This window comes from Saccopteryx bilineata, chromosome 1, assembly GCF_036850765.1.
Source record: "Saccopteryx bilineata isolate mSacBil1 chromosome 1, mSacBil1_pri_phased_curated, whole genome shotgun sequence".
Taxonomy (NCBI): domain Eukaryota; kingdom Metazoa; phylum Chordata; class Mammalia; order Chiroptera; family Emballonuridae; genus Saccopteryx; species Saccopteryx bilineata.
The window spans coordinates 215,540,805-215,568,596 of NC_089490.1; the positions used below are offsets into that span (position 1 = coordinate 215,540,805).

Sequence of the window (27,792 nt, forward strand, 5' to 3'; positions counted from 1 at the left end):
TTCTCCCCTCCCCTAGGTTGTTTCCCCTCCCCTACCTCTTTCCTGTATGGCCTTTTAGATGACCTCGGATTGGCTAAAGATTTTTAGACCCCGCCTACACTCTGTTATTATTGGTCTGCGGGATACAAACAACGACGCCATATTCCCACCAGTTCTATGGAAACAGAAAGTTGCACCTCAAAGCTTCCAGGGAAATGTAGTCCAAACTCTGGGGCCAGTGCGCAAGCTCTTGCCCACAAGAACTGCAAGACCCGCAACTCCCTGAGTCTGCGTGGGACGGAAGGGGGGGAAGGGGTGGGGCGACAAAGCAGCGGGGAGGCAGCAACAGCGCCTGCGCAGTGTGACCGGGATGGCGCAATTTTTTGCACAGAGTAATGCAGTGTTGCTGGCGGCTGAGGAGGGCGGAGAGTTCTGTGATGAAGTAGTGGGAGTAATTTCTTGTAGGCGTCAGACGGAGCAGTGGTTTGAACTACACAGTAGGAAGTTGATGCTTGGGTACTGCTACTCCCAGACCGGCGGCGCGAAAGCTGTGATCTCATCGTTGAACCGTGAGCGGCTGTGGTGTGGGCTGGGGGGACCCGGATGGGGAGGAGGGCGGAGCCTGAAGTAAAGAAAGACGAAGGGTGAGGACCCGGATGCTGAACCGGATTGTGTATGAATTATCTGTCCCCTTGCTGGAGACAGGGAGGAGCAGGAGGGGACAGAGCGGGCGGAAGGGAGCATCTGAGTCGGAGGAAGCAGCAGTCTCTTGGACCCTGCGGTTCTACTGACTGAGTAGACCTGGAGGCTCTCTGCCAAGCCGCTGTTGAAAATCAGCCTCGGAGTTGTTTAAATCCCCCGCCCGCATCTCGGGCGTTTTCTGCAGACCCGTCATCTCCGGGAGTTGAGTGGAAGGGTTCCCCGCGCTTACATTTGTATGTCTATATTTAGCCATTCTGAGACCAGACCATTCCCTTGATATTTTCATTTTTTATGTGCAAGTGTGTGCCGGATTTTATCATCTAATAGTGTTTGTCAACCGCTGGTCAGCCGGTCAGCCAGAAACTTCGTGTTGGTCCAGGAAAGTTAAACATCCTACTATTGTATGAAGACTATAGACCCAATGATCTTAGGCGAATTCGCTTATGCTTAGGGTGATTCCTGCCTTAGGGGTCCCGAAGTAATTCTATTTTCTCTGCTCCCCCTGTGTAAAAAGGTTGAAAACCACTGCAACGCATGTTTACTGAGCAGCCCCTACCACGTGGAAGAACTGGTGAGACATACCGATATTAATGGATACAAGCGAGTGTGAAATTGCAACAGCAATGAGAACACAGCAGAGTTACGTGGTGATGGGAATGTGAGATAGGGAATTTGGCGTTGGGACCTAAGAGAGCCCCCCCCCCCCCCCCCCCCAGCAAGTGAAGATCATCTTGAGAGTTGAAGGGTTGGCAGGAGTTAACCAAAGGGAAGAAGACAGAACAACATGTTTGTAAGCCTCCTGACAAAAGGAAGTTTTTGAAATATAAGGAACTGAGGCCATAGGGGTGGGGACACAGAACCTTACACACTGTGTTAAGGGATTTTGTCGAAAGGGAGATAGACTCCCTTTTGAAGATTTGGATTTTGCAAAGATCACTAACACAAGTAACACAAAGAGGAAGTTACTGCAGTAGTCACACAGAGGGGAGAATCTGTTTTTGTATTTTTAATCTGTCCATTGTTTGAACAGATTTAAAGTAGTTAGTTTGCAAATGAGTGGTTTCAGAATTACATAGGCATTCTTTTGTGTTATTCAATATAAAAATAATAGAGTTCAAGTAATAAATTAGTGCCTCTTCGTAAGATAGCTGAAATTAGAGGCCCTGGCTGGATAGCTGGGTTGGTTAAGAGCATCCAACCCAGAGGCGCAGAGGTTACCTGTTCCATTGATTCCTGGTCAGAGCACATACAGGAACAATGTTCCTGTCTCTCTCCCTCTCTCTGAAATCAATAATTAAAAAATTAATTTTTTAAAAGAGGCAGGTTAGATCACATGCCACACTGTGTAGAACTCAGACTTTTATTTTAAGATTTTATTTCTTGCCTGACCAGGTGGTGGCGCAGTGGATAAAGCGTCGGACTGGGATGCGGAAGGTCCCAGGTTCGAGACCCCGAGGTCGCCAGCTTGAGCACGGGCTCATCTGGCTTGAGCAGAGAGCTCACCAGCTTGGACCCAAGGTCCCTGGCTCCAGCAGGGGGTTACTCGGTCTGCTGAAGGCCCACGGTCAAGGCACATGTGAGAAAGCAATCAATGAACAACTAAGAAGTCGCAACACCCAGCGAGAAACTGATGATTGATGCTTCTCATCTCTCTCCGTTCCTGTCTGTCTGTCCCTGTCTATCTCTGCCTCTGTAAAAAAAAAAAAAAAAAAAAGATTTTATTTCTTGATTTTAGAGAGAGGAGAGATAAAGGCGGAGGGGAGAAACAGGAAGCATCAGCTTATAGGTAGTTGTCTTATATGACTTGATCAGGCAAGAACAGTGTTTCGAACTAGCAACCCAGGATTCCAGGTCAATGCTTTATCCACTGTGCTACCACTGTGCTCCTCAGATTCTTAAGAAGATACAGAACACATTGTTTTCCAATACTGTACCTAGAAAAATTGAGGTTCCTATGTTTTCCCACTGCTGAGAATACTGTGTATAAATAGTCATCTGGGATAGAAACCATAAATTGACTTGTTAGATGGGTGTTTTTAAACTTACCAGTGAGAAAAGGAAAAAATAATTTTAAAAAATTCATAAACTAGTATTTTAAGTCACAAAATAAAACATCAACTAAAGTGCTAAGAATTGAAACAAAGGTTAGGCTCTGATTTCTGTACAACAGAGTTACATGTTACCCAGAGATGAAGGAAAATTCTTAAAGGTTGGTCTCATTGATTTTTGTTTTTTAAGGCAAGAGGAGGTAAGATAGTGAGGCAGATTCTCATATTTCCCCCGATTAGGATCCACCGATAACCCCTTCTAAGGCTGATGCTCAAATACCACGCTATTTTTATCACCCAAGACTGATGCCCTGAGACTAACTGAGCTATCCTCAGTGCCCGGGGCCACACTTGAACCAATCAAGCCCACTGGCTGCAGGAGGGGAAGAAGGAGAGAAGGGAGAGAGAGAGAGGGGTGGAGAAGGAGATGGTCATTTCTCTGGTGTGCCCTGAGCAGGAATCCAACCCAGGACTTCCATATAGCAGGCTGACACTCTTTCCAGGTTCTTTTTTTTTTTTTTAAGTCAAATGTATTCTGGAAACTGTGAAAAAGATAAACATGATTTTTGCTCTTAACTGAGTTGTGTAAGAAATGGGTACTGATTGGTTTAGAGAACTACGGTAGGTAAGAGATGCTTTTTGTTATTCTACCATTATGTCCGTTAATAATAATCCTTTACCTGAGCAGTTACTCTTCCTGTATGTTACCTTCTTTAATTTCTTAAGAATGAGATAACCTATGTCAAAGCTTAAGCAGTACAGGTAATAAGTTATACTAAATTCGTTTTTGGATTATTTCAAAATATTTTCTGGACTTTATTTCCCTTGTGATATGCTTAGTATTAGTATAAATTATTGGTCAAGGCAGATGTAAAAAATTTCTGTATGTGATGTTTCCCTTTGAAATCATATTACTAAGATGATTTCCTTTGGTTCAGTGCTGATGTTTTATTGATTATTTCTCCTACATACTCTAGAGTAAAATACAAAAAACATACTTTTCTTGTCAGCCGAAACACAAAGGTTGCTGCTTAGATCCTGGGTCAGGACACATAAAGGAGGAACAGATTGATGTTCCTGTCTGTCTTTCTCTCTTGCCCCCCTTTCCCCCTTCCTTTCTTTTTAAAATCAATAAATAAAACAGTTTAAAAAAACAACAACAACAACCCTTTTCGTGGGACACTCGAAACCATGTCAACACAATAAATTAAAAATAAAAATGTTAAATGGAAAAAAATCACACTTTTCAATTCTTCAGGCTCATGATCCTAAAGACCAAATCATTGTCCCAAGAAGCAAAAGAAAGCTTATAAAAGGGGAGAAAACCTCCTAAAATGTGCTAAAGATGTCAGAGCAATCAGAAAACTAATGTGAAGACCAATAAAAATAATGGGTTTTTACAGAGAGAGTGCAGGTTCAGTAGTAAAGGAGAATTTTAGGAAGACCATGAGCGTTATGCTGGAAAATATTGAAGTAAATATAAAATTCTGAGTAATATATCATGGCAGTATATAACATATATTTGTCTTACTGCTCATAGAAAAAATATATTTACTAATTATATAATCAAATATAGAAGAAGCTAATTCTCTGGATTTGCTTTAACATTGATTTGATAGAATAATATAAGCCTTTTATGATTAAGTAGGAAAGGCTTAATATAGATTTATAGCTATAAGTTTTGTAATTTAAAATTCAGGTAAACACTTTACCAATCACTTGAATGAAAACTTTTCTTTTTTAAAATGAGATATAATTTACGTGCATAATTCACCCATTTAAAGTATACAGTTAGCCCTGGCCAGATAGCTCGGTTGGTTGGAGCACCATCCCGAAGTGCAGGTTGCCAGTTCAATCCCCAGTCAGGGCACAGACAGGAACAGGTCAATCTTTCTCTTCTTCTCTCTTTCTTTCTCCCCCCCCTTCTCTCCCTCTCTAAAATCAATAAATAAAAATTATAAAATAAAATATATAATTAGGTGGGTTTTAGTATACTCACTGGTTTGTGCAACTGCCACCACAGTCTAATTTTAAAACGTTTTGATGCCCCGAAAAGATACATTGCTCTCATTAGCAATCATTCCCTATTCCCCTATCCTAACTGTAGACAATTACTATCTACTTTCTGTTCCTATAGGTTTGCCTGTTTTGAATAGTTCATATACTATAAATGGAATCATAACAATATGTGGTCTTCTGTGACTGGCTTCTTTCACTTAGCATATTATTTTCAAGATTTCATATGTGTAGAATTTTCTTTTAAAATGAAACAAAGTTTGGCCCTTACCAGTTGGTTCAGTGGAGAGCATCATCCTGGGATGTGAATGTCCCAGGTTTGATTCCTGGTCAGGGCACACAGTAGAAGCAACGAACTGCTTCTTCCTCCCCTCCTCCCCACCTCCCCTTTCTCCCTCCCTCCCTCCCTCTCTCCCTCCCTCCCTCACTCCTTTCCTTCCTTCCTTCCTTCCTTCCTTCCTTCCTTCCTTCCTTCCTTCCTCTCTCTCTCTTCCTCTCTTCCTCTCTTTCTCTCTCTCTCTTTCTCCTCCCCTCCTGCAGCCATGGCTCTATTGGTTCAAGCGCATCCATGGGTGCACTGAGGATGGCTCCATGGAACCTTTACCTCAGGCGCTAAAAATAGCTTGGTTGGGAGCATGGCCCAAGATAGGCAGAGCATCATCCCCAGAAAGGTATTGCAGGGTGGATACTGGTTGGGGGTGGCGCATGTGGGAGTCTGTCTCTCTTTCACTCTCCTCTCACCTGGAAAAGAAGAATGAATGAATGAAGGAAGGAAGAAAGGAAGGATATTAAATTAAACAAAGTCTGGCTTTACAAAATCACCTTGAGATACAAATACCTTTTCAGTTTGACACCCAAAGATAATTTACTTACTGAGATCATATTTATGTTTCTTTTTTTAACAGATCAGCTTTGAAATTCAAGAACAATGGAACAGACTCAAGAAACAGTTCAAAGAATTCTTCTAGAACCCTACAAGTACTTGCTTCAATTACCAGGTAGCAGTTCAGTTACTGTCCATGTAAGGTTCTTTTTATATAGTAGTGGTCATTCAAATGTTAGCATATAGAAAAGGTTAGATTCACCAGCTCTTAACATTTTTCTATTTATGGTGAAACATATAGGAAGAATAATTCTTTGTTCTTAAACGGGACTTTTTCTTTTTTTTCAGAGACAGAGAGAGTCAGAGAGAGGGATAGATAGGGACAGACAGGAACGGAGAGAAATGAGAAGCATCAATCATTAGTTTTTTGTTGCAATACCTTAGTTGTTCATTGATTGCTTTCTCATATGTGCCTTGACCGTGGGCCTTCAGCAGACCAAGTAACCCCTTGCTTGAGCCAGCGACCTTGGGTCCAAGCTGGTGAGCCTTGCTCAAACCAGATGAGCCCGCGCTCAAGCTGGCGACCTCAGGGTCTCGAACCTGGGTCTTCCGCATCCCAGTCCAACGCTCAATCCACTGTGCCACTGCCCGGTCAGGCTAAAAGGGACATTTTTGAAGTAACCTTTTAAAAATATCCAAATATATGACATAGCTAAAATATAAAAGTACTGGGCCCTGACCGGTTGGCTCAGCAGTAGAGCGTCGGCCTGGCGTGTGGGGGACCCAGGTTCAATTCCTGGCCAGGGCACATAGGAGAAGCACCCATTTGCTTCTCCACCTCCACCCCCTCCTTCCTCTCTGTCTCTCTCTTCCCCTCCCGCAGCCGAGGCTCCATTGGAGCAAAGATGGCCCGGGCGCTGGGGATGGCTCCTTGGCCTCTGCCCTAGGCGCTAGAGTGGCTCTGGTTGTGGCAGAGCATCGCCCCTGGTGGGCGTGCCGGGTGGATCCTGGCCGGGCGCATGCGGGAGTCTGTCTGACTGTCTTTCCCCGTTTCCAGCTTCAGAAAAATACAATAAATAAATAAATAAATAAATAAATAAAAAAAAGTGCCGCCTAACTGGACAGCTAAAAGGGACATTTTTGAAGTAACCTTTTAAAAATATGCAAGTATATGACTAAATATATAAAGCAAGTATATGACTAAAATATAGCTAAAAAATAAAAGTACTGCCTGACTGGGCGGTGGCACAGTGGATAGAGCGTTGGACTGGGATGCGGAAGACCCAGGTTCGAGACCCTGAGGTCACCAGCTTGAGCGCGGGCTCATCTGGTTTGAGCAAGGCTCACCAGCTTGGACCCAAGGTCGCTGGCTCGAGCAAGGGGTTACTTGGTCTGCTGAAGGCCCACGGTCAAGGCACATATGAGAAAGCAATCAGTGAACAATTAAAGTGTTGCAACGCGCAATGAAAAACTAATGATTGGCCCTGGCCGGTTGGCTCAGCGGTAGAGCATCGGCCTGGCGTGCGGGGGGACCCGGGTTCGATTCCCGGACAGGGCACATAGGAGAAGCGCCCATTTGCTTCTCCACCCCCCCTTCCTCTCTCTCTCTTCCCCTCCTGCAGCCAAGGCTCCATTGGAGCAAAGATGGCCCGGGCACTGGGGATGGCTCCTTGGCCTCTGCCCCAGGCGCTAGAGTGGCTCTGGTTGTGGCAGAGCAACGCCCTGGAGGGGCAGAGCATCGCCCCTGGTGGGCGTGCTGGGTGGATCCCGGTCGGGTGCATGCGGGAGTCAGTCTGACTGTCTCTCTCTGTCTCCAGCTTCAGAAAAATAAAAAAAAAACAAAAAAACAACTAATGATTGATGCTTCTCATCTCTCCGTTCCTGTCTGTCTGTCCCTGTCTACTATCCCTCTCTCTGACTCACTCTCTGTCTCTGTTAAAAAAAAAACAAAAACCCTCAGTGGTAGAGCGTCGGCCTGGTGTGCAGAAGTCCTAGGTTCGATTCCCGGCCAGGGCACACAGGAGAAGCGCCCATCTGCTTCTCCACCCCTCCCCCTCTCTTTTCTCTCTGTCTCTCTCTTCCCCTCCTGCAGCCGATGCTCCATTGGAGCAAAGATGGCCCGGACGCTGGGGATGGCTCCTTGGCCTCTGCCCCAGGCGCTAGAGTGGCTCTGGTTGCAACAGAGCGATGCCCTGGAGGGGCAGAGCATCGCCCCCTGGTGGGCAGAGCGTCGCTCCCTGGTGGGCTTGCCGGGTGGATCCCGGTCGGGCGCATGCGGGAGTCTGTCTGACTGTCTCTCCCGGTTTCCAGCTTCAGAAAAATACAAAAAAAAAAAAAAAATTAAAAAATAAAATGAAAGTACCTAAAACATTTGAGTACCTTTTTGGAGATTTTGTTTTGTTCAGTTTTCAGAAAGGAGAGAGAGAGAGAGAGAGAGAGAGAGAAAAGGGAGGAGCAGGAAGCATCAACTCCCATATGTGCCTTGACCGGGCAAGCCCAGGGTATCGAACAGGCAACCTCAGCGTCCCAGGTCGACGCTTTATCCTACTGTGCCACCACAGGTCAGGCGGAGATTTTGTTTTGATTTGGAGAGTGCATTTATTAAAGCTGGGGACAGTGAAATAAGGAAGAGCTTAGGACAGAAGAAGCAACAGGAGAGAGCCTAGGTGGGCCTGCTTTGGCTCATTAGAAATAAAAGTCACAGTGACAGAAGTGAACTAAGGTGGGGCTGCAGTTTCACTAAAAAGTCAGAGAAAAGGTGGCGTTGGAGACAGGCTTCAGGTGTTTTTAGCCTGGGACAATCCGCTGCTGCCCACTGCCTCCCTGGTTGCAAGTCTCTTGGGGACCCTTAGAATTTAAGAGATACACACCTGAGAAGGAAGAAGGGTATGGGCATTCTCCCAAGAGAGAGAACACAGATTTTATTCTTTATGGATGCCACATATTGCTATTCCCTTCTGTATAGATTAGGGAAACTATGCCATTTTGTACAACAAAAAGCTTCACTTACCTTCCACATTCATGTTTTCCACTATCACACACACACTTCATTTCTTTTTTTTTTTTTTTTTTTTTTTTCATTTTTTCTGAAGCTGGAAACGGGGAGAGACAGTCAGACAGACTCCCGCATGCGCCCGACCGGGATCCACCCGGCACGCCCACCAGGGGCGACGCTCTGCCCACCAGGGGGCGATGCTCTGCCCATCCTGGGCGTCGCCATGTTGCGACCAGAGCCACTCTAGCTCCTGGGGCAGAGGCCACAGAGCCATCCCCAGCGCCCGGGCCATCTTTGCTCCAATGGAGCCTTGGCTGCAGGAGGGGAAGAGAGAGACAGAGAGGAAAGCGCGGCGGAGGGGTGGAGAAGCAAATGGGCGCTTCTCCTGTGTGCCCTGGCTGGGAATCGAACCCGGGTCCTCCGCACGCTAGGCCGACGCTCTACCGCTGAGCCAACCGGCCAGGGCCACACTTCATTTCTTACACTACTAATTTCCTTAAGAGCCAAATAGTAATGCATCTAAAATCACATTATTTAAAAGCATAATGCAATTATTATATAAAGATGGGCCACCGGGACATGGCTTCCTATAGTTACACCTGCCTTATCATGTTTATGTGTATGTGTATATTTTATTTTGATATATTTTGTTTGTTTTTTGTTATTTTTACAGAGACAGAGCGAGAGTCAGAGAAAGGGATAGATAGGGACAAACAGACAAGAATGCAGAGAGATGAGAAGTATCAATCATTAGTTTTTCATTGTGGCACTTTAGTTGTTCATTGATTACTTTCTCGTATGTGCCTGGAGCATAGGGCTACAGCAGACGGAGTAACCCCTTGCTCAAGCCAGCGACCTTGGGTCTAAGCTTAAACCAGATAAGCCCGGCCCTGGCCGGTTGGCTCAGTGGTAGAGCGTCGGTCTGGCATGCAGGAGTCCCAGGTTCGATTCCCAGCCAGGGCACACAGGAGAGGCACCCATCTGCTTCTCCACCTTTCCCCCTCTCCTTCCTCTCTGTCTCTCTCTTCTCCCGCAGCCGAGGCTCCATTGGAGCAAAGTTTGCCCGGGTGCTGAGGATGGCTCTGTGGCCTCTGTCTCAGGCGCTAGAGTGGCTCTGGTTGCAACAGAGTGATTCCCGGATGGGCAGAGCATCACCCCCTGGTGGGTGTGCCGGGTGGATCCCGGTCGGGCGCATGCGGGGGTCTGTCTGACTGCCTCCCCGTTTATGGCTTTGGAAAAATACAAAAGAAAAAAAAGAAAACCCAGATAAGCCCGCACTCAAGCTGGCGACCTCAGGGTCTTGAACCTGGTCCTCCGCATCCCACTCATATGCTCTATCCACTGCGCCACCACTGGGTTAGTCTTGATATATTTTTTAACTTTGGAAAAATGATAATATTGAGTAAAAATTTATATAGCCCTGGCCACATAGCTCATTTGGGTACAGCATCATCCCAATATGCTTAGGTTGCAGGTTCAATCCCTGGTCAGGGCACATAGAAGAATCAACCACTGAATGCATGAATAAGTGGAATAACAAATCTATCAATTTTTCTCTTCCTCTTTCTTTCTCTAAATTTAATTGTGTGTATATTATATATATATTTAATATATATATAATATAATATAAATTTAATTGTGTGTGTGTAAAATTATATATATATAATTTTTTTTTAAAGCCAAGGTGCAGGCCTGCCCTGTAGTGGCACAGTGGATAAATCATTGACCTGGAACACTGAGGTTACTGGTTCGAAACCCTGGGCTTGCCTGATCAAGGCATATACTGGAAACAACTACTATGAGTTGATACTTGCTGTTTTTCACTCCTCTTTTGTGTGTGTGTGTGTGTGTGTGTATATGTGTGTCAGGGACAGAGAGAAAGACAGGGACAGACAGACATGAAGGGAGAAAGATGAGAAGCATCAGTTCTTTGTTACAGCACCTTAGTTCATTGATTGCTTTCTCACATGTGCCTTGACTGGGGGCTACAGCAGACTGAGTGACCCCTTGCTCAAGCCAGTGACCTTGGGTTCAAGCTGGTGAACCCGTGCTCAAACCAGATCTGTGCTCAAGCCGGCGACCTCAGGGTCTCGAACCTGGGTCCTCTGCATCCCAGTCCAATGCTCTATCCACTGCACCACCGCCTGGTCAAGCTCTTCCTATTTTTCTCTCTCCTCTCTCCTCTCTAAAAGTTAATAAAAAAAATTTTTTTAAAGCCAAAATACAATTAAAAAATTTATGCAGCCTGACTAGTGGTAGTACAGTAGATAGAGCATCAAGTCAGAATTCTAGGTTCCCAGTTGGAAACTCTAAAGTTGCCGGCCTAAGGTCAGGCTCACCAGGCTGAGCACAGGGTCACTGGCTTGAGCAAGCAGGTGCTGGCTCGGCTTGAACTCCTCCGTCAAGGCGCATACTAGACGCAGTCAATAAACAACTAAAATGAAGCAACAAGTTATGCTCCTCTCTCCTCTCCCCTTCTTTCTCTCTTCCTCTCTCTCTCTTGATGCTAAAAAGATTAAAATGAAAAAAAAAAAGTTTAAAGAAATAATGAGTTGTGATAAAATGATGTTCTCAACTTAATCACAATAAACACATTTTCATTTCTGTTCTAAAGTGAATGCCTTTCTTTTCGGCACACCTCAGTGGTAATATGAACGTTTCTACTCTTTTTTTTTTAAATTATTTATTGATTTTAGAGAAGAAGGGAGAGGGAGAGAAACATTGATTTGTTGTTCCACTTACTTGTGCATTCATTGTTTGATTCTTGTATGTGCCCCGGCCCCGGGATCGAACCTGCAACCTTGGTGTATTGGGATGATACTCTAACTAATTTAGCTACCCAGCCAGAGTTTTGTGCATTTCTATTCTTCAGTGAGTCTAGGGGAAATAAATATGGTTATCATAGACAGAAGTGTGGAACCTAGGGACACCTTGGAAACTGTGCATAGTGTCACTTTTATTATAGTAGCCCCTAATGGAGACACACCTGCCAAGGTCAGTGCTTCAAAATAATGGAGGGAAGACAGAAATGGAAAATGCAAAGGGAAAGTAGCCTGCTGTTTGAGAAAAATCCAAGAGACTGCTTTTGAGTGACATTTATTCAGCATTTATTTCAGGGTCTTCCATTGAAAAACATATTATTGTTTCTCCTGCACTCGACCCATCTGTTGCTGGACTTCTTTTGTAACAAGTTGGCAAACACTGGCTGGAACCAGTTATCAGTACTGACAGGAGTCTAAGGAGGATCTCCCACTCCAGACATTCAGCTACTGTGCAATAGCAAGGACTACCTATAGTTAATTAAATTTTAACTGTAGTGGTTGTTACCCTATGTAATTAACTTCTGTAACACTTCTTTAATCTTCATCTGGAAGTAATATTTTATTTTATTTTATTTTATTATTTTTTTTAATAAATTTTTATTAATGTTAATGGGATGACATTAATATTTCAGGGTACATATATTCAAAGAAAACATGTCTAGGTTATCTTGTCATTAAATTATGTTGCATACCCCTCACCCAGAGTCAGATTGTCCTCCGTCACCCTCTGTCTAGTTTTCTCTGTGCCCCTCCCCCTCCCCCTAACTCTCTCCCTCCCTCCCTCCCCCCACCCCTGGTAACCACCACTCTCTTGTCCATGTCTCTTAGTCTCGTTTTTATATTCCACCAATGTATGGAATCATGTAGTTCTTGTTTTTTTCTGATTTTGGAAGTAATATTTTAAATTATAACATGACATTTAAAAAACAGATGATGAAAAATAAGTATAAAAAACTATATATTTATATTCTCTGAAAGTAGAGGAGAATCTCTTAACTAGTTGCTAAGGGAGGACCTGCTTTGGAGAGTAGGGGAAGGTTCAGGGAGTGAGTCAGGGGGTTGTTCATACACTGGGGATTCACCATGGACTCAGCTGTCCAACTGTTCCCCACATTTCCCTGTCTCACTTCTCCCCCTTAGGGACTACCCACGGAGGTGGACATGTGTGGTCAGAAGGGTTATTCCTTTTTTTAAATTATTTTAACCCAGGGCTCTGGAAGGATACCGAACCTTTATGCTTGTTACTTTCCCTCCATCTTTTCCCTAATTTTCACAGTCCTTCCCCTCCAGATTGACTGGTGCTCTACTTTGTTTCCTTTATGTTTCTTTTCCTATTTATTTAAAGATTTTAGCCTGACCGGTGGCGCAGTGGGTTGAGTGTCAACCTTGATGCTAAGATCCGAGGTTTGAAACCCTGAGGTCGCCAGCTCGAGTACGGGGTTGCTGGCTTGAGCATGGGATCATCCACATGGTCCCATGGTTGTTGGCTTGAGCCCAAGGTCACTGGCTTGAGCAAAAAAGGGTCACTAGTTCTACTGGAGCCCCCCAGTCAAGGCACACATGAGAAGCAATTGATGAACAACTAAAGTGACACAAATATGAGTTAATGTTTCTCATCTCTCTCCCTTCCTGTCTGTTTCTCTCTCAAAAAAAAAGATTTTATTTATTGATTTTTTGGGGCAGAGGGTACAACAAGAAATATTAACTTATAGTTGCTTCACTTTAGCTGTTCATTACTTCCTTGTCGTATGTGCTGTGACTGGGTAAGCCCAGAGTTCCAACCGGTTACCTTAGTCTTCTAAGTTGAAGCTCGATCCACTTTGCCAACAAAGGTCAGTCTCTTTTTCTGTTTTGAGTGTCTTTCTTTGTAGTTTCCGTAGTCAGCAGCTTCAGTGTAAATTCCTCTTTACCCTTGGTTTGGGGGTATTTTTGTTTTTCAGTATTTTGGGGTTTTTTTTTACTTTGACTTTTTCCCCCTTTTTATTTATTTATTTATCCCCCCCCCCCCTTTTATTTAGAAGACTTGAGAGGAAGTGAGCACAGGGAGGTGGATTTTCTGTTTTTCTTTTTTTTTTTAGCTCATGATCAGGGGATGGGCTTTTTAAAAATATGTGTCATGAATAAAGGTGTTTTTGAAAATATAGTGTGTTCGTAAAGTCATGGTGCACTTTTGACTGGTCACAGGAAAGCAACAAAAGATGATAGAAATGTGAAATCTGCACCAAATAAAAGGAAAACCCTCCCAGTTTCTGTAGGATGATGTGGCAGCATGTGCGCATGCACAGATGATGACGTAACACCGTGTATACAGCGGAGCAGCCCACGGCCATGCCAGTAGAGATGTGGACGGTACAGAGGAAAGCTCAGTGTGTTCTGTGGCTTACTAAATTCGAGTCCGTGACCAAAGTGCAATGTGAATATCGGCGCGTTTATAACGAAGCCGATGTTAGGAATGTTAGGAATAACATTACTCGGTGGGATAAGCAGTTGAAGGAAACCGGCAGTTTGGTGGAGAAACCCCATTCTGGTAGGCCATCAATCAGTGACGAGTCTGTAGAGGCTATACGGGATAGCTACCTAAGGAGCCCTAAAAAATCTGTGGGTGAGCCCACATTGAAATGCACTGAATAGGTATGAAACTGGGGGAGTTTTCCTTTTATTTGGTGCAGATTTCACATTTCTATCGTCTTTTGCTGCTTTCCTGTGACCTGTCAAAAGTGCACCATGACTTTACGGACACATTGTATATAGCCCTGGGCCCAGGCCAGTTAGCTCAGTCGGTTAAGAGCATCATTCCAAAGGTTACAGGTTCAATCTTCGGTCAAGGCACAAATGGAGAGCAACCAATGAATGCACAACTGAGTGAAATAACAAATGAATGCTACCATTCTCCCTTCCATTTTTCTCCATTCCTCTTTCTGTTCCTCTAAAAATCAATCAATAAAAAAGATGAAGCCATGGCTGGATGGCTCACTTGGTTGGAGTGCTGTCCTGGAGCACAGAGGTTGCCAGTTCAATTCCCTGGTCAAGGCACATATAGGAGCAGCTCAATGTTCCTTTCTCAAAAAAAAAAGAAAGAAAGAAAGGAAATACATAGTTCTGGCCGAGTAGCTCAGTTGCTTAGAGCATTGTCCCAATACACCAAGGTTGTAGCTTTCATCCCCAGTCAGGACACATACAAGAGTCAATCAATGAGTGTGTAAATAAGTGGAACAACAAATTAATGTCTCTCTCTCTCTCACTTTCTCTCGCTCTTTCCTCTTTCTCTAAAATCAATGTTTTTGTTTTTTTGTTTGTTTGTTTTTTGTATTTTTCTGAAGTTGGAAACGGGGAGGCAGTCAGACAGACTTCCGCATGCGCCCGACTGGAATCCATCTGGCATGCCCACCAGGGGGCGATGCTCTGCCCATCTGGGGCATCGCTCTGTTGCAACCAGAGCCATTCTAGCACCTGAGGCAGAGGCCACAGAGCCATCCTCAGCGCCCAGGCCAACTTTGCTCCAATGGAGCCTCGGCTGCGGGAGGGGAAGAGACAGACAGAGAGGAAGGAGAGGGGGGAGGGGTGGAGAAGCAGATGGGCGCTTCTCCTGTGTGCCCTGGCCAGGAATCGAACCCAGGACTCCTGCACGCCAGGCCGACGCTCTACCACTGAGCAAACCGGCCAGGGCCTGTTTTTTTTTTTAAATAAGTAAATCTCATTTGGTATCTCACCTTTTTAAAAAAATTTATTGATTTTAGAGAGAGAGGAAGAGAGGGAGACAGAAACATTGGTTCATTGTTCCACTTATTAATGCCATCACTGGTTGATTCTTGTATATGCCCTGACCAGATCGAACCCACAACCTATACATGTCAGGGAAACTTTTCTTTTTTTTTTTTTTTTTCTTTTCATTTTTCTGAAGCTGGAAACGGGGAGAGACAGTCAGACAGACTCCCGCATGCGCCCGACCGGGATCCACCCGGCACGCCCACCAGGGGCGACGCTCTGCCCACCAGGGGGCGATGCTCTGCCCATCCTGGGCGTCGCCATGTTGCGACCAGAGCCACTCTAGCGCCTGGGGTAGAGGCCACAGAGCCATCCCCAGCGCCCGGGCCATCTTCGCTCCAATGGAGCCTTGGCTGCGGGAGGGGAAGAGAGAGACAGAGAGGAAAGCGCGGCGGAGGGGTGGAGAAGCAAATGGGCGCTTCTCCTGTGTGCCCTGGCCGGGAATCGAACCCGGGTCCTCCGCACGCTAGGCCGACGCTCTACCAGGGAAACTTTTCAACCAACTGAGCCACCTGGCCAGGGCTATCTCACATTTTAATCAAATATACTCTTGCACCAATGTAGAATATAACCTAAAGAAATAGAAAGTTGTGGTATGCATAATAAACCTATTTTTCACAGAGAGCTTCAGAGTTACTAAAGTGACTTAGTGTTGGGCCAGAATGTTCATTCTGTTATAGAGTTACTCTTAGGCCCTGGCCAGTGGTACAGTGGGTAGAGCGTTGTTTCAGAGCACTGAGGTTGCCAGCTTATCCCAAGGGTGCCAGATTGACCCCAAAGTCACTGCTTTGAGCCTTAGGGCACATATGAGAAACAATCAGTGGGTGTACAACTAGGTGGAACAACAGTTGAAGCTTGCCCCCCCTACCATCTCCTCTCTCCTCCTCCTCCTCCTCTCCCTTTCTCTCTTTTCCTCTTTTTCTCTCTCCCTCTCCTGCCCTCTCTCTCCCTCTCCCTTCCTATCAAATCATTGGGAAAAAAATAAAATTACTCTTGCTAATAAAATATAATTAAAAATTATGGATATTAGGACTTTCTGAAATTAATGAAGTTGATGTTTGCTTATTTGCCCTACTGTAGGTCCTCAGGCCTTTGCTGGGGGAGGTGCAGGGTGGGCTTGAGAGTAGAGGAAGAAGAGGGGCCACGGAGAGGGAGTTGGTAATTTTAAGGTCTTAAAAAAAAACAGCAAAAAAACCCACAAACAATAGAAAAGAAAACTAATTACTGTTTGTTTTACCTTTTTTTTTATTTTTAACAGAGACAGAGAGAGAGAGTCAGAGAGAGGGATAGAAAGGGACAGAAAGACAGGAACGGAGAGAGATGAGAAGCATCAATCATTAGTTTTTCGTTGTGACACCTTAGTTGTTCATTGATTGCTTTCTCATATGTGCCTTGACCGGGGGGCTACAGCAGACCGAGTAACCCTTTGCTCGAGCCAGCGACTTTGGGTCCAAGCTGGTAAGCTTTTGTTCAAACCAAATGAGCCCGTGCTCAAGCTGGCGACCTCGGGGTCTCGAACCTGGGTCCTTCCACATCCTAGTCCGATGCTCTATCCACTGCGCCACTGCCTGGTCAGGTTTGTTTTACTTTTGAAGGATTTCTGTGGCTAGCCTCTATTAGAAACTATTTGGGGAACCTAACTGAGAAGCTTGGTTTGGTAGATTGTCCCCAATACGCCAAAGATGTGGGTTTGATCCCTGGTCAGGGCACATACAGGAATCAACCAATGGGCCCTGGCTAGTTGGCTCAGTGGTAGAGCGTCAGCCTGGCATGCAGGAGTCCCGGGTTTAATTCCTGGCCAGGGCACACAGGAGAAATGCCCATCTGCTTCTCCACCCCTCCCCCTCTCCTTTCTCTCTGTCTGTCTCTTCCCCTCCCGCAGCCGAGGCTCCATTGGAGCAAAGATGGCCTGGGCACGGAGGATGGCTCTGGATGCAACAGAGCTACGCCCCAGAGGGGCGGAGCATCACCCCTTGGTGGGCATGCTGGGTAGATCCTGGTCAGGCGTATGCAAGAGTCTGTCTGACTGCCTCCCCATTTCCAGCTTCGGAAAAATGCAAAAAATAAATAAATAAATACTAAAAAAAAGGATCAACCAATGAATGCATAAATGAGTGGAACAAATCAGTGTTTCTTTCTCTCTCTCTATCTCTCTCTCTCTCTCTCTCTCTTGGTCTCTCCCCCCCTTCCTATCTAAAAACAATAAATAGTTTAAAAGTAAAAAAACTACACTGCTCACAAATATCAGGAGATATTTTATAGCTTCATATTCATTTTGAAATATCCCCTAATTTTTGTAAGCATTATTTTTGGGGCCTGACCAGTGGTGGTACATTGGATACAGCATCAACCTGGGACACAGAGGCCCCAGGTTTGAAACCCCAAGGTTGCCAGCTTGAGCACGGGTTCATCAACATGATCTCGAGATCGCTGGCTTGAACCCAAAGGTCACCCCATGGTCAAGCACATATGAGATGCAAATAATGAACAACTAAAGTGATGCAACTACAAGTTGATACTTCTCATCTCTCTCTTGTCTCTCTCTCTTGCAAAACAAAAAACTATTTGGGGACTTCAAGTATCAAGACAGACCCTAGACCAGCGGTTCTCAACCTGTGGGTCGCGACCCCGGTGGGGGTCGAACGACCAAAACACAGGGGTCGCCTAAATAAAATATGTATTTCCGATGGCTTTAGGTGACCCCTGTGTTTTGGTCGTTCGACCCCCGCCGGGGTCGCGACCCACAGGTTGAGAACCGCTGCCCTAGACTCTGATCAGAGGAAAAATATATTAAAATTGCAGTAACACCCCAATAAATTCAATTAAAAAACAAAAACTGCAGTACCTGTTAAGCCATTGATTGTGCAATTTCCTATAGTACATATACTCTGGAGTGAAATCATAAATGTGGCTCCACTTTGATTGTCTGTGTTCATCTTCTGAACTTGCTTTGTAACGTGATACGGGTACTTGACACAGTGCTACACTGTTAAGTATGGCCCAAATGACCTTTGTTAAACTGAAAAGTAGATCAAGTGTATAAAATATGTAATTACTATCCAGACCATGTTCACCTTAAGGGTTAGCAGACAGAGGAGACTGCTTTTTTTTAATACTTTATTTTTATTCATTTTAGAAAGTGGGGAGGGAGACAGAGAGGGAGAGAAGGGGGAGGAGCAGGAAGCATCAACTCCCCATATATACCTTGACCAGGCAAGCCCGTGGTTTCAAACCGGCAACCTCAGCCAGTTCCAGGACACCAGGACAACACTATCCACTGCACCACCACAGGCCAAGCAAAACTACTTCTTGAACCCTAAGATAGCCTTTCTTTAGACTGCTCACAGAAAGTGAAACTGTCTTGTTTGGATATCTCATGGGAGTTTGTATATTCATTTGTTGAGGTGATTGGTACAGAGAATATGTAGATAGGTCTTATAAAATACTGTTTTTGTTTACTGCAACTTTTTGTGTAACTATTTTCCTGAAACCTAATCTGAAATTTGGATATAATGTAAATTCACTTTAGCAGGAAGCTTTTGAAGTTGTTTTTTTTTTGTTTGTTTGTTTGTTTTAGCAAGAGAGACAAATAGGAACTGATAGATAGGAAGGGAGAAACATGAGAAGCATCAGTTCATCATGTGGCACCTTAGTTGTTCATTGATTGCTTTCTTATGTATGCCTTGATGGGGGTGGGGGGCTGCAGCTGAGCCAGTGACCCCTTGCTCAAGCCAGCGACTTTAGGCTCAAGCCAGTGACCAGGGGGTCATATCTATGATCCCACACTCAAGCCAGCAACCCCAATGCTCAAGCTGGATGAACCCACACTCAACCAGTGACCTCAGGGTTTCGAACCTGGGTCCTCTGTTTCCTAGGCCAATGTGCTAGCCACTGTACGACCCCTGGTCAGGCTAAAGCATTTTTTTTTTTTTTTTGTATTTTTCTGAAGCTGGAAACGGGGAGAGACAGTCAGACAGACTCCCGCATGCGCCCAACCAGGATCCACCTGGCACGCCCACCAGGGGCGAAGCTCTGCCCACCAGGGGGCGATGCTCTGCCCCTCTGGGGCGTCGCTCTGCCGCGACCAGAGCCACTCTAGCGCCTGGGGCAGAGGCCAAGGAGCCATCCCCAGCGCCCGGGCCATCTTTGCTCCAATGGAGCCTTGGCTGCGGGAGGGGAAGAGAGAGACAGAGGAAGGAGGGGGTGGGGGGTGGAGAAGCAAATGGGTGCTTCTCCTATGTGCCCTGGCTGGGAATCGAACCTGGGTCCCCCGCACGCCAGGCCGACGCTCTACCTCTGAGCCAACCGGCCAGGGCTAAAGCATTTTTATTAAATGAACTGATTGTGGTTTTTGTCTTCTATTCTTTTATATTTGGACTAAAGTTGTTTCTGGTGATAATTACTACCCAAATAGCTCTTGAGCTTTCCAAGAATGAAAAAGAATATTGGAAAACTAATAGTTCTTGTCAAACTCAGATGTTAAAAGGGAATATTTAAGGCTATAGTAGTTTCACTTTTTGGTAGGAAAGCACCAATGCTGTCCAGTCTCTAAAACCCTAATTTAAAGGAATGGTAGATAATTTTTTAAATTTTTATTTATTGATTTTAGAGAAAAAGGAAGGGAGAAAGAAAGAAACATTGATCTGTTTCTGTATGTGCCCTGATTGGGGATCGAACCTGCAACCTTTGGCAGTCTTTGCATATGGGGACTGTGCTCTAACCAACTGAGCTATCCAGCCATGGCAATGGTAGATAATTTTGAGAAGTGACTGTATAAAGTAATTCAATAGCAATGTACATTTCATTAAAAATACCTATGTTCTCGCCCTGGCCAGGTAGCTCAGTTGGTTAGAACATGACCCCTACATGCCAAGGGTGTGAGTTCAATTCCTGGTTAGGGAGCATACAAAAATAAACCAGTGACAGGACCAATAAGTGGAACAAATCAGTGTTTCTCTTTCTCTCTCTCTCTCTAAAAATCAATGTTTTTTTTTATTTATATAAAAAATACTTATGTTCTCTGAAATTGACAGTACTGTTTAGTTGCCACTAACTAGACTGGCATCCTTTGCAAATGAATGAATTAGCTCATAATTCCTAAAACCCCCCATTTCATTCTAAAATTGTTGGTACAAATTAAGTTGAAAGTAGTGAGCTTACTAGTGGGTTGCTGAAATACCTTAGAATCTCTTTTGCCTGCCCTGATTTTAAGGTTGTGCTTTTTGGTACTTGAATTTCAACAGAAGGGGTGGGTAGGGGCTTACCAGTAGAAAGCAAGCTGTGCAGTGGGTAATGGATTGATGAGGCTGGATTTATCCAGTCTGATCTGTTTTAAAGAAAATTTCTGATTTTTTAAAACAATTGAATTATTTTATTGGCAAATTTTATTCTCTAATTGCAGGTAAACAAGTGAGAACTAAACTTTCACAGGCATTTAATCATTGGCTAAAAGTTCCAGAAGACAAGCTACAGGTATCTAAGCAATTCTAACTTCATTCTTTTTTTCTTAAATTTTAAAAAAATTTTTAAATGAGAGGAGGGGAGATAGACTCCCACATGTGCTCTGCCCAGAAACCCGTGTCTAAGGCTGATGCTCAGATCAACTAAGCTATCCTCAGTGCCCGACGCCATCAGTAGCCAACCAAGCTATCCTCAGCACCTGGGGCCAACGCTCAAACCAGTCAAGCCACTGGCTGTGAGAGGGGAGGAGAGAGAAAAGGGGAAGAGGAACAGGAAGAGAGCAGATAGTCAGTTTTCCTGTGTGCCCTGACCAGGGATCAAACCCAGGACTTCTGTGCTTTATCCACGGAGTCACTTGGCCAGGGCTCTAACCTTATTCATAATCCCCAAGAAATTAATGAGGTCACGTAAAAATGCTAGCTCTTAATTCTGTTAAAAGGTCATGCAAAATACTGGTTTTTACATTTTTTTTTCTTCTTTTCCAAGTGAAAGAAGGGAAGATAGACTCCTGCATGTGTCCCAACCAGGATCCATCCAGCAACACCCACCTGGGCCAATACTTTGCCAATCTTGGGCCATGCTAGCAACTGTGCTATTTTTAGCACCTGAGGCAGAGGCTCCAGGGAGCCATCCTCAGCACCTGGGGCTGATGTACTCAAATCAATCAAGCCATGGCTGCGGGAGGGGAAGAGAGAGAGAAGGGGTAGAGGTGGGGTAGAGAATCAGATGGTTGCTTTTCTGGTGTTCCCTGACTGAGAATTGAACCCAGGACATCCACATGCAAGGCCGATGCTCTACCATTGAGCCAACTGGCTAGTGCCAAAATATTGTTTTATATTGAGCTTGCTAAATAATTTCTAGTTTTAGAAACTAAGACACCTGAGACCCTCATAATCTGTTAATAGTTCAAATATGAAAAAAATGTAAATTTTGTCTTCTTTTTTAGATTATCATTGAAGTGACAGAAATGTTACATAATGCCAGTTTACTTATTGATGATATTGAAGACAACTCAAAACTCCGGCGTGGTTTTCCAGTGGCTCACAGCATCTACGGGATTCCATCTGTCATCAATTCTGCCAATTATGTTTATTTTCTTGGCTTAGAGAAAGTCTTAACCCTTGATCACCCAGATGCAGTAAAGCTTTTTACACGCCAGCTTTTGGAGCTCCATCAGGGACAAGGCCTAGATATTTATTGGAGGGATAACTACACTTGTCCCACGGAAGAAGAATATAAAGCTATGGTGCTGCAGAAGACAGGGGGACTCTTTGGATTAGCAGTAGGTCTCATGCAGTTGTTCTCTAATTACAAAGAAGATTTAAAGCCACTACTTGATACACTTGGTTTGTTTTTTCAAATTAGAGATGATTATGCTAATCTACACTCCAAAGAATATAATGAAAACAAAAGCTTTTGTGAAGATCTAACAGAGGGGAAGTTCTCATTCCCTACTATTCATGCTATTTGGTTGAGGCCTGAAAGCACCCAGGTGCAGAATATATTGCGCCAGAGAACCGAAAACATAGATATTAAAAAATACTGTGTCCATTATCTTGAGAATGTAGGTTCTTTTGAATACACTCGGAATACTCTTAAAGAGCTTGAATCTAAAGCCTATAAACAAATTGATGCGCTTGGTGGGAACCCTGAGCTAGTAGGTCTAATAAAGCACTTAAGTAAGATGTTTAAAGAAGAGGATGAATAATATTAAGCCATTCTTGATTAGACCTGATAGCTTATTTTAGTTGATTATTTTTTTTTGTCTTTTAGCCTATCATCTTTTAAAAATTTTTTGAGCAAGCTGTTTATCTCCAAAAACTGAGTGGACAGGCGTGATGTGGGTGCGGTGGTTTCCATTTAGAATTACTCTAATCGTTGTACAAAACTGAAAGAGTCAAAAGGAACTAGATTTAAATAGGTCTAACTTGAATGTCACAATATGCTATGTTGGTTTCTTGTGGCCAACTCGGCCACAAATGTTTGTTTGATTCTGTCAATAAAGAATGCAGCTTCCAGCTATTTCCTAACTGGACTATGTGGGCAGTTCCCAGTTCGTCACCCCAGTTCAAGCCAGGGACTCCTTGGGACAAGTTTTTGTAGCTAGCTGGCCCCAAGACAGTAACAACTCTTCCTAAATGTTGCTCATTCGAATATCCGTCTTCTGTGAGAAGACTGACAGAAATGGTGAGCACTCTGGGTTCTTACCTCATCCTGTTTTTCTCCCTCCCTGGCAATTCTGCTCTTTGAGTAGTCTCCTTTAACGTGCTAGTCTTTTTTTATTTGAAAGTAACCATTGCCCTAAAACTGATTAGTATTTGGGTACAGCAATGTCTTTCCAGTTGGAAAGAAATACAGTGCATGGAGAAGTATTTTAAGAAAGAGCCTTTAAAGCTTTTTATATTTTCCCATTGTTAGTAGTAAGAATCATAAAAGAGCTGTTTGCTCACTTCAAGTACAAAAGCAATGTGAAATGCCCTCTTCCTTCCCACCCACTACCCACCTTCAAGGTGCTTGAATGGACAGGGAACTGTAGTCATCTTTAATCTCTAGGATTAAAGGAAAGAAAGTGTTAACCTGAGAGCTAGTGCCTAGCTGAAAAGTAGCCAAAGGCTACGCAGGGGTCCCCAAACTTTTTACACAGGGGGCCAGTTCACTGTCCCTCAGACCGTTGGAGGGCCGGACTATAAAAAGAAAAACTATGAACAAATTCCTATGCACACTGCACATATCTTATTTTAAAGTAAAAAAACAAAACGGGAAGAAATATATTTAAAATAAAGAACAAGTAAATTTAAATCAACAAACTGACCAGTATTTCAATGGGAACTATAGGCCTGCTTTTGGCTAATGAGATGGTCAATGTGCTCCTCTCACTGACCACCAATGAAAGGTGCCCCTTCTGGAATTGCAGCGGGGGCTGGATAAATGGCCTCAAGGGGCTGTAGTTTGGGGACCCCTGGGCTACAGTATCAGGCTCTAATTAGCTTTATAATGCCTTAACCCTGATAATCCCTATTGTGTAATTTCTAGCCCTATGCCTCAGGAGCCATCTGTGGCCGAAGAAGTAGGAAAAAGGAGAACTTGATTCCTTTATTAGAAGTGTTGCTGACATCCCAAAATGAAAGTTTGTATTTCTCGAAACATTGAATTTTGATTGGTAATATAGTATGTTAGATCTAATCACCAATACTCATGAGAATTTCTCACCAAAGCACTCAACTTAAATCTTTTTGAAAAGTTGGGTACTGCTTTTACTATTAAGATAATTTTAGTCTTCCATTTTAATTAATAGAGGGAAACTTCTTAAAATCACAGGGTTTTGTGCTACCCTATGGAAATTTGAATTTTATGCTAGGGATCCATAATTTAAAAAGGAAAAAAGCGTGACCTGTGGTGGTGCAGTGGATAAAACCTCAACCAGGAACACTGAGGTCACTAGTTAGGAACTCGGGGCTTACCTAGTCAAGGCATATATGAGAAGCAACTACGAGTTGATGCTTCCTGCTCCTTTCTCCCTCCGTTTCTCTCTAAAATCAATAAATAATAAAATCTTAAAAGAAGAAAGCATTATTATTCGGAAAGGTCTAATGCTGTGCTAATTATATAAACTGTTTACCTTTAAGATAAAGGTTGCTTAAGTAGATCATGCCTTACCTAATTAAAGTAATTTTGGCCTGGTGCTATTCATGATTCTTTTGTCATTTTTATTTTGCCTTTGTCAGCGACAGAAATACTTGACATTGAATTGGGGACTTATCAAGAGTTATTTTATCAATCAAAAATCCATTCTTTACATTCAAACTTTTATTAATACCAAAGAAAACCAGAGCATAATGAGTAGTTTAAATCTAATACAATGTATTCATTTTAACTGCTTAGGTTTTTTTTTCTTTATAAAGGGACATCTTGTAAGAATTGGATTTTGTCATTTAGAAAACGTAATTTTAGCCCTGGCCCGTTAGCGCAGTTTGTTAAGAGTGTCATTCCAACATGCCATGGTTGTAGATTAGATCCCTAGTTGGCACATATAAGAGTAAACCGAGGAATGCATAAATAAGTGGAAACACAAATTTTAAAAAGGACATCATTTAGCCCTGGCTGGTTGGCTCAGTGGTAGAGCGTCGGCCCGGCGTGCAGGAGTCCCAGGTTCGATTCCTGGCAGGGCACACAGGAGAAGCGCCCATTTGCTTCTCCACCCCTCCCCCTCTCCTTCCTGTCTCTCTCTTCCCCTCCCGCAGCTGAGGCTCCATTGGAGCAAAGATGGCCTGGGCGCTGGGGATGGCTCTGTGGCCTCTGCCTCAGGTGCTAGAATGGCTCTGGATGCAACAGAGCGACGCCCCAGAGGGGCAGAACATCGCCCCCTGGTGGGCATGCCGGGTGGATCTCGGTCGGGTGCATGCGGGAGTCTGTCTGACTGCCTCCCCGTTTCCAGCTTCGGAATAATGAAAACAAACAAACAAACAAATAAATAGAAAAAAAAAAGGACATCATTTAAAACATTTTCATTTTCTAGTCTGAAGCTTCAGAAAAAAAATAATTTGTTAAAATCAAAAGAATGAAGGCTGATTATGGTGCCATAAATTATTTTCTGACTTCAGCAAGACTTGAACTCCATCAGCTCTTCTCTGTTCCACTCTCTTGACTTCCTCCCCTGTACCCAAGCGCCCTTCCCTTCAGGGATCCTTTCAGGAACTTTGTCAAGCCATGTCCTTTTTTTTTTTTTTTTTTTTTTTTTTGTATTTTTCTGAAGCTGGAAACCGGGAGAGACAGTCTGACAGACTCCCGCATGCGCCCGACCGGGATCCACCCGGCACGCCCACCAGGGGGCGACGCTCTACCCCTCGGGGCGTTGCTCTGTTGCGACCAGAGCCACTCTAGCACCTGGGGCAGAGGCCAAGGAGCCATCACCATCGCCCGGGCCATCTTTGCTCCAATGGAGCCTTGGCTGCGGGAGGGGAAGAGAGAGACAGAGAGGAAGGAGAGGGGGAGGGGTGGAGAAACAGATGGGTGCTTCTCCTGTGTGCCCTGGCCGGGAATCAAACCCGGGACTTCTGTACGCCAGGCCGACGCTCTACCACTGAGCCAACCGGCCAGGGCCAAGCCATGTCCTTTTTATTAGGCCCCTCATCCTACCAATTCCCAATCTGAATGGATCCAACCAAATACATTCCTCACCCCTCCCATGTTGCTGAGTGCTGCTGGGTAATGTTCTCAGAACTGTTGCAGCCATTGCAAGTTACAGCCTCAGTAGCCCTTTTATTTTTCATTCAATTCTGGTGTAGATTTCAAGTCTGTCAATCTAAAGTCCCCGTCTCCTCCCATTAAATGTCAACTCTTCTAACTTTCCTCCGTTCTACTTCTTGGGGTCTGTCTTGAAATGGTCTGCCTTTCAAGAAACGTTTGTCCTCTCCTAGGCAAAATAAGCTCTGTTTTTCTCGTTTTGTTTTTAGATTTTATTTACTGAGTATTAGAGAGAGGAGAGAAGCAAGAGAGGACAAGAAGCATCAACTTGTAGTTGCTTTACTTTAGTTGTTCATTGCTCCTCATATGTATCTTCACCAGGCAAGCCTGGGGTTTCAAATGGCAACCTCAGTGCTCCAAGTTGAGGCTCTAGCTTGACCTGTGGTGTCACAGTGGATAAAGCAGGGGTTGGGAACCTATGGCTCGTGAGCCAGATGGGGCTCTTTTGATGGCTGCATCTGGCTCGCAGACAAATCTTTAATAAAAAGAAATAACGTTAAAAATATAAAACAAATATATATTTTTAATATATATTTTTATATATTATATTTTAATATTATATATATATGTATATGTGTGTGTGTGTATATATATATATATATATATATATATATATATATATATAAAACATTCTCATGTATTACAATCCATTCATTTCCTACCGCTCCTGTTCATGGTTGCGGGTGGTTGGAGCCAATCATAGCTGTCCTCTGGGAGAACACCAAATTTTTATTGGATAATGTGTGACGTACACGGGTCGTTGTATGGCTCTCATGGAATTACATTTTAAAATATGTGGCGTTCATGGCTCTCTCAGCCAAAAAGGTTCCCGACCCCTGGGATAAAGCGTCAACCTGGAGCACTGAAATCACCAGTTTGAAACCCTGGGCTTGCCTGGTGAAGGCACAAATCAGAGTTGATGCTTACTGCTCCTCTCCCCTTCTGTCTCTCTCTCTCTCTCTGTCTCCTCTCTAAAATGAATAAAGTCTTAAAAAAAAAAAAAGTTGAGTCCCTCTCTCTGCCTCTTGAGGGCCTTATTTCATCCCCTGCCTACTATCCTTGGGATTTACCTATTGGCTCTTTTTTTTTTAAGCTGTCGGTGGTTCCATACCCATCTGCTCCAAACCCTGCTGGACGCCTCAGATGTAATGCTGGTGGCTGAGGCCAGGCAGGTCCACAATGGATTCGGGCAGAAGGTAGAGAAACTGTGGAGCTGGGAAGTGTTGGGCCATATCTGTTTATTGGAGGCTTGCAAAGACAGACAAACTACAAAAGTGAAAGAGCTAATAAACAAAGGGAAATCTGCTATTCAAAGTAAGGGCAAGGGAGCAAGGAAAACCACACCTCACCGTGGCAGGAGGGAGAATTGCTGCCCAGGTGAAACACACATAGCCTTATATGGGCTAGGCACACGTGCCTCTGCCACGTGCTCACACACTAATCTAGTAAAGTGCGTGCAGCTGGTAAACTGGCATAAGCAAGCCTAACACAGCTGTCCCACACTCCCTTTCACATTCTTACAAATTTTTTAAATTAAGTTTTTACACATTTTTAAAGGGTATCTGCGCCTGTTGAAATTCTGTACACCTTTAACAAAGTTCATCGTGAAGTCCATCTCCCTGACGTTACTCAGCGTCCGCTTAGCTGGATTAATGGCCTCTTTCTTTTGCACCAACAGCACTATGGACATTGTGTGCTTGTTATCGTGTATCTAACCCCACGCTAAACGTCTACTTAAGCGGCACCTCATTTGATCCTGACAAGAAACCCTCAAGACATTTATGTGAGAAATGGTACTGAAAAATTACCAGGACCACGGAATTTGTTTTCCATTATTGCACTTACTTTCACTCCACCATAGGTGTTAGCTAGGTAATCCCCCCCACCTTTGAGTGTGTGTGTGTGAGAGAGACAGAGAGAGATACAGGCAGGCAGGAA

General features: G+C 44.1%; 1 protein-coding gene across 8 annotated transcripts; it reads left to right on the forward strand.

Moving 5' to 3' along the window:
* Nucleotides 1–311: 311 nt before the first annotated feature.
* Nucleotides 312–24,293, forward strand: GGPS1 (geranylgeranyl diphosphate synthase 1). Of its 8 annotated transcripts, none has more exons than XM_066235450.1 (5): nt 314–548; nt 1,196–1,252; nt 5,651–5,746; nt 20,552–20,622; nt 21,557–24,293. In XM_066235450.1, exons 3-5 carry the CDS (start codon nt 5,674–5,676, stop codon nt 22,316–22,318), a joined length of 906 nt encoding a protein of 301 aa, XP_066091547.1. In that variant the 5' UTR covers nt 314–548; nt 1,196–1,252; nt 5,651–5,673; the 3' UTR covers nt 22,319–24,293. The 8 variants fall into 8 exon arrangements, with proteins under 8 accessions (XP_066091593.1, XP_066091556.1, XP_066091547.1 ...); XM_066235469.1 differs by having other exon boundaries at nt 316–548; nt 5,651–5,743; XM_066235496.1 differs by lacking the exon at nt 20,552–20,622 and having other exon boundaries at nt 312–548; nt 5,651–5,743.
* Nucleotides 24,294–27,792: the final 3,499 nt, after the last annotated feature.

Excerpts from the sequence above, each read along its gene's own strand:
- GGPS1 (XM_066235459.1), top strand. The coding sequence starts at position 5,674 with ATGGAACAGACTCAAGAAACAGTTCAAAGAATTCTTCTAGAACCCTAC. Across the intron at positions 5,747-20,551 it reads CTTGCTTCAATTACCAGGTA|GTAAACAAGTGAGAACTAAA; the intron begins GCAGTTCAGTTA and ends CTCTAATTGCAG. Across the intron at positions 20,623-21,556 it reads TTCCAGAAGACAAGCTACAG|ATTATCATTGAAGTGACAGA; the intron begins GTATCTAAGCAA and ends CTTCTTTTTTAG.